This window comes from Montipora capricornis, chromosome 8 (genome assembly GCF_036669925.1).
Source record: "Montipora capricornis isolate CH-2021 chromosome 8, ASM3666992v2, whole genome shotgun sequence".
In the NCBI taxonomy this organism is placed as follows: Eukaryota; Metazoa; Cnidaria; class Anthozoa; order Scleractinia; family Acroporidae; genus Montipora; species Montipora capricornis.
This window is the reverse complement of record NC_090890.1, coordinates 23,958,727-23,965,032: the sequence shown is the minus strand read 5'-3', so window position 1 is coordinate 23,965,032 and position 6,306 is coordinate 23,958,727. Positions and strand designations below refer to the sequence as shown.

General features: G+C 40.6%; 1 protein-coding gene across 4 annotated transcripts in view; it reads right to left on the bottom strand.

Annotated features, from left to right (window-relative positions):
* Nucleotides 1-325: 325 nt before the first annotated feature.
* Nucleotides 326-6,306, bottom strand: part of LOC138060324 (activating transcription factor 7-interacting protein 1-like) — a 19,868-nt gene continuing 13,887 nt past the window's right edge. For all 4 annotated transcript variants that reach the window (XM_068906072.1, XM_068906070.1, XM_068906071.1 and 1 more), the window contains 2 exons: nt 3,881-5,158; nt 326-1,816 (listed from right to left, as the gene is read on the bottom strand). In XM_068906072.1, the coding sequence (XP_068762173.1) occupies nt 1,277-1,816; nt 3,881-5,158 (1,818 nt within the window). In that variant the 3' untranslated portion in view covers nt 326-1,276. The remainder of the gene's footprint in view (nt 1,817-3,880; nt 5,159-6,306) is intronic.

The following is a 6,306-nucleotide window of genomic DNA, read 5'->3' as shown; positions in this document are numbered from 1 at the left end:
AACTTAGAGAATTTTAATTCAAACTTCTTCATCGAAGAATCGCGACTAACGATCATCTTTACAAAATAGGATTGAAACAGTCTGATCTTTGTACTTTCTGCGGAGAAGAAACTGAAAATCTAACTCATTTATTCCTGAGGTGTAAATACTCAAAATCATTTTGGGAAGAATTTTCTCAATGGTTAGCACACAACACCTCCAATACGGAAGGATTCGTCCCCTCAGGTATAGTTACTGAATCAAAAAAATTATTATTACACCATCTGATACTTCTCGCCAGACATCATATTTACACCTGTAAACTGAAAGAAACACGACCAAGTTTTGAAATGTATAAACAGCTTGCTTACAATACAAGAAATGGTCCTGTTTTACAAACATAAATTTTTAATCAATAAATACAGATTGAGTGATGCGAGGCGTGGGCGAGAACCTGCAGTTGTGTTTGTGATTGCGTTGTTAACTAAGTTGTCAAGTCAATGTTCTGATCTGCCGTGTATTTCAGTGATAGCAGAATAACAAAAAATGGTGCTGTCACCTTATCTGTCGTAGTGTAATCACTGCATTGTAAGTAGTGTAAAATTGTTTTGTAAGTAACTTAAGTATCATGTTGGTAAGTACAGTGGTGAAAATATTGTTTTGTAAATAGCGCAAGTATTGTAATGTAAATAATGTAAGTACAGTCGTGTAAGTAGAGGAAGCGATTTGTAAGTAAAAAAACAAATAAATTAATAAAAAAAATTATAATGCTAGTATTGTAAGTAGTGTAAGTGTTTGTCCTGCTTGCTTGTATAAATACTGTAAGTATGAGCAGTGCAATGTATATGTATGTAAGTATAATATTAGTATTGTAAGTAGTGTAAGTGTTCGTCCTGTAAATATTATTAAAAAAAAAAAAAAAAAAAAACTTTGTCGAACTGGAACTAAAGATGGTGGTAATACGGTGTCATGTGACCTTGAGAATGACGAGATACTACTTTTTTGGCAAAGGGCAACTTTGTTTGTTGCACTCTTGTAACGTTCAAAATGTTTGTAAAAACTGCATAATGTTTTCGTTTTGGACTATTTTACATCATCTTAACTACGCTTTACTTCTACCAATTTGATACGGAGTTTTGTGACAAACTAAAATGATGCGAGTAGCCAAAGTGATGGAGACGGCCTTCACATTAGGCTTTTTGAAATAAAGCTAAAATGATAAACTATATGAAAAGTGGTCTCTGAACAGGAAACTTTGGTGAACGTGGTGTAGTCATGCCCGCGAGCAAAAGGGTAATTATGTCGTTAACGAAATAGTGCAAGGATCACTGAATGGACCTGCGCATTCATGCTCATCCACTGCACGCACAGCAAAATGATACTTATTTCCTGCGGAGAACTGGGTCAGAGTACATGCCATAGGGAGTGGCAAGGCTTTAACAATCCCAATTTTCTTCCACGTGATCGGAGGGTTTGTGCTTTCAGCGCCATCTTGACAAGCAAACAACTCGTAATTGTCAATCTCTCCTGTGCTATCGCCATATTCCAAGTCCCAAGACAAAACGATTCCCTCCTGAACGACCACAATCGATACTATAGGCTTTGGAAGCGTCTTTACAAGAGGTTGTGGGTGCTCGATTCTAGCCGCCGAAGTATTCGGTTGCATCGCAGGACTGCAAGGGACGAAGGTGGTTTTTGGATTTCTAGGAAAATGTTTCGAAAGAGACGCAGTTGACGAGATCCCAGGAGATTGCACTGGTGGATACACTGAGTTTTTCTGCGCAGCGGATGAAGCCGGTGCATTTGGTTTGGTTAGCAGAGCTCTATTTCCGGAAGCCTGTTGAGGTAAAAACCACGAGATTTCATTGTTGAACCATTGCTAGGCACCATTGACGTCTTCGATACCAATGTCATTTACACTGTCAGTGTCACTGTCAATGTCGTATGTCATGTGCCCCTTATATGTCATGATATAATAATACTAATAGTTAATTACTTAAAAACCATTTTATTAACAGTATTTCTACCAGGTGACTCTTCGTGTGACAATATCTAGCTTAAATGAAATTATTACAATTTAAAAAAAAAATCAAATGCAGGTCATGTGCCGTGATGTCAGTGCCGGCTTCAAGTTTAAGTTCTTCTCTCAATGTCAATATTAACATCTAAAGTCCGGTTTACACCACAGAAAATTTTCGGCACGGCTCGCGTGAAATTGGCAAGAGTGCCTAAAAAGAGCTCGGCAAACTTTGATTACACTACACCATTTTTACCGTATCAAAAATACCATGCCAAATTTTTGGGCCCCGGTAAGTTCTCTTGTAGACATGCGCAGTTCAATTATAATCAAGAACGTCCGCGTGATTTTGGTGGAGAATGAGCAGCCATCTTGAAATATACGCAAAAAAACCGCTAGCCTATATGAATTAAGGCTCAATTTTGGCCCTTTAAAGTGTTTACACTACTTGTTCTATCCGAACCGTGCCTACTTTTCCAGCACCCGTACCATTTTCACCCGTGCCGGGACTACCTCGCCGAAGGTCCCAGCACGGGTAAGAATTTTGGTTCGGCACGGATGAAATTTGGTACTGACAGGTTGTTTACACTGCAAATTTTATCCGAGTCGAACCTTTTTTTTTGGGACCCGTGCCAATTTTACCCGAGCCGTGCCAAAAATTTTCTGTAGTGTGAACCGGGCTTAAGTCAAAGTCAGTATCCTTGTCATTTCAGGTGCTGGTGTCAACGTCGGTGTCACAAGAGAGATGTCGTGTTCGCGGTTAAAGTACCCCTGTGAGCAAAAAATCAATTCTCATTTTTCTTTGAATTTCAAAACTATGTTAACTAAACACTACGCGACCAACGTTTTAAGCCTTGATTTAAAAAAGACACCTGTTTATTTTAACTGGAACTTTCCTATTTAATGGTCCGCCATTTCTAACTTTAAAGTGCCCCTAACCCCAAAATATTTTTTTCGCTAAAATGAAACTTTGTTCGAAACGCATTGCGGCCATTGTTTTCCCTTTTTCTAACAAATCCTGCCATTTTATAAGCTTCAAAAATTCAAGCATTTTTTCTTCACGACCTAGTCAGAAGGGAAGTGGGTCTATTCCTGATTTGGCATCACAAACTGATTTACATTGCATGAACTCTTTATAAACATGCATGCAAAGTAGTTTGTGACGTCATATCAGGAATAGACCCACTCTCCTTCTGACTCGGTCGTGAATAAAAGATGCTTGGTTTTTTGCAAGTTTTGAAACCTATAAAAAGGCAGGATTTGTTAGAAAAAGGAAAAAAATGACCGCAATGCGTTTCCAACAGATTCATTTTAGCGCAAAAAATATTTTGGGGTTAGAGGCACTTTAAGATCCTGACAGAGCTGGATCGAGGAGAAAATGACGTCAAAGGCTCACTTGACGTCACGTTTCCCTGGATCCAACCCTCTGAGGTCCAATTGGTCAGTTCTGAACGTGAGTAATGGCGGACACTGAAATCCAAAACTTACACTCAAGGACAAACGCCCTTTGGATAAGAATCAAACCTCAAAAGTTTGCTAGTCAGGTGTTAAACAAACATTCTTTCAAATCTGAAGAAAAAAAGGAAGTGATTTTTTTTATTACAGGAGCACTTTAAGGGAAAACAACAAAATTGTCTTGTGACATTCTCTTTTCTTTCTTAATAGAACTGGCAAGATAGCTGAAGCTAGCAGACAAGAAATGATCATAACTCAAAGAACTTAGTCAGTTTTCGGCAAACCCCGAATTCCAGCAAAAATTCTACGCATGCGTAAAAATGGCCCTTATTTCGTTATTGCTGTTGGCAATAAGAAAAAGAGTAGCCCCCTTTACGGTAATTATGCCAAATATCAATCCCAATTAACTTATTTATTACATCGACTCACCTGATATCCTTGAACGGCATAAACATCGGAAGCTAAGGGCCTGTCGTCACCGCTCGTGCTCATACGGTGATGACTATTACCTGGCATAAGTCTTGGACGGCTTCGATGTTCACGTCTATTTAACTGTGATCCTTCTTGGGGGTAGAATATTCTTTCCACTAACTGACCTTGAGAAAGTCCTGAATATGTGGGATTTGAGGCCCGATATACTCCTGGGTAGATGGAGTGTTTACTTTGTGCAGGAGTCGGAGTTAACGTCGTTTCTGGGAGCCGGTTAGGCGGGTTGGACGGGCTGTTGGTGTATGCAATTTGATTGGTCGACATAGACCCGGGCACCCTTTCCTTTCGTCGACTACGTTCCTTTAAATGCGAAGGAGGTTTTTGTACCTTAAAATTATGCATCACATAACTGCTGTTGCTGACTACGACATGCATTTGGAGTCCTTCGGAGGCCTGCGGATTTTCAATCCTTTTCCGCTTCGGTGGACGAGACTGTGTTATATTCGGAGGGAGGCGGGTAAAGGCAGCAGTGGAACGGTGGTCTGTCGGATTGACAGTTCCCTGATTTGCTAAAGGGTGCGATTGAGAGACAACAGCGTCTGGTCCGCCGGTTCTTAATAACTGTACAATATGAGGAGAGTGTTTTTGCTGTGCAGGCATTTGCTGCATTTGCAACTGCTGTCGAGTTGATTCTGTTGGTTTTTGTGAAGAATGATGCTGACCATAAATAAGAGTATTTGCAGGCCTACGATTTTCAGTATTGTAAATCTTTACTAGTTCTTGCCTCGCATGGGGTACTTCAACGGAAACGTCCAGGGGATTCGGGGAACGCAAATGGACACACGGATTCTGCAGAATTTGCGCTGGAGCCTTTTGTTGTCCGACATGATGATCTTGTATCATAGAAGTCTCTGCGGCTTTTCTTTGGCCATGCAAAGAAGAACACGTCGACATGTTCATGACGACTTCGTTTGACGTTTTTGGTGTATCAGCGTTGTCCATTGCCGGTCCCAGAATGGGACCGACTTGTCCTGTACTTATCTCGTGTCTGTTAGACGGGAGAATGGTTTTGAACGTTCCTGTATTGACTGCCTTGGAAGATTCGAGGTTTATCTGGGTTGTATCGGCAAAGATCTGCTCCGGTTCAAGTCCTTCTACACGTTGAAGGTCCGAGCTACTCTCTCTGCGTTTGTTCTCAATGAACGAGTTGGATTGAACAGGTCTAGAAGTTGGCATAATTGGCTTGGAAATTTCCGGAGACATTGGCCTTTCTTGCAGCTAAAAAGCAAGAGAAATTTGAAGTCAGAAGACTGGAAATGTTAGCATTGATGATGGTTTCGGCCACCTGAAGTCGAGTATTTTTATCGATAGACGATGTAATCTGTTTTTTGCGTTATTTAGTGGGACGATCTATATCGATCTGCACGAAAGTCACTGAGATGAACCTCAACCATCAACGAGCCAACATATATGTTGCCGGCAAAATCCGTTCTCAGGTTGAATTCGTTTTTACCTACAGGTTAAATTGGTGATCCTCGCACTCAGATGAATCGCAGAAACTTTTTTTCGGAGCCCAAATTAAGCCAAGATAAAAATTAGGGACAGGTTAGGATTAGTTTTGGTTATTACACATGGATATCAACTGACTTCTTATACAAAAGGAAATAATGAATAGAACTGTGTTGAGTTGAGTATGTTCGTCGTTTTAGCGTAGTGTAGTGGTAAAGACGCAGGACTATAGATCTGGACGGTCTGAGTTCGACTCCTGGTAAGTGCATAGTACAGTTTCTTGTTCCCAGGGCCTGGGTTGCAGTAGGTGTTAGAGAGGGATTATGGGTAGTGTAATTAAGCTAGGTAGCATGTGATTAGTCATTCTAGGTCGACACCGCCGGTTTACCCGCAAATTTCGAGATTTTGAACTTGTAAAGCTTTGGTAGGATGGGTTCTTTTTTCCTCTAGCTGGCCCATGTCTCTTACCCAGAGCGGACAGTTTTTGTGCGGCCTCAGTTTTTAGCCCCATTTCTTATCATTGGGCGGCTCTTTGCGTATTAGTCTTCTAGAGGTTGCGATTGCCAATTCAGTGCTTCTTGTGGCTTTTCTAATAGCTTAGTCAAGTTTGCAACGTTACACCGTTGCTCAAGTGCTAAGCCATTCTAGGCCTAAATTGAAATTAATCATCATTTATGCTTTTAATTTTATACGTCATCTGGTGCGCAATTATATACCTTTAAGCACCAAAGTGCTTGCGGCACTGCGTTTGGTTCTGGGAATACGTTTCCATTTTTCCAACAGGGTTTTTGGTTTTTCGTATCCGGCAATGCAGCTAGTTTTGTATTTTCTTTGCTGTACAATGTGTGAAGCATGACTGTTTTATTCAATTTATGCTCGCGAATAGTCGTGGCTTTTATCCAATATTCACGCTTGTA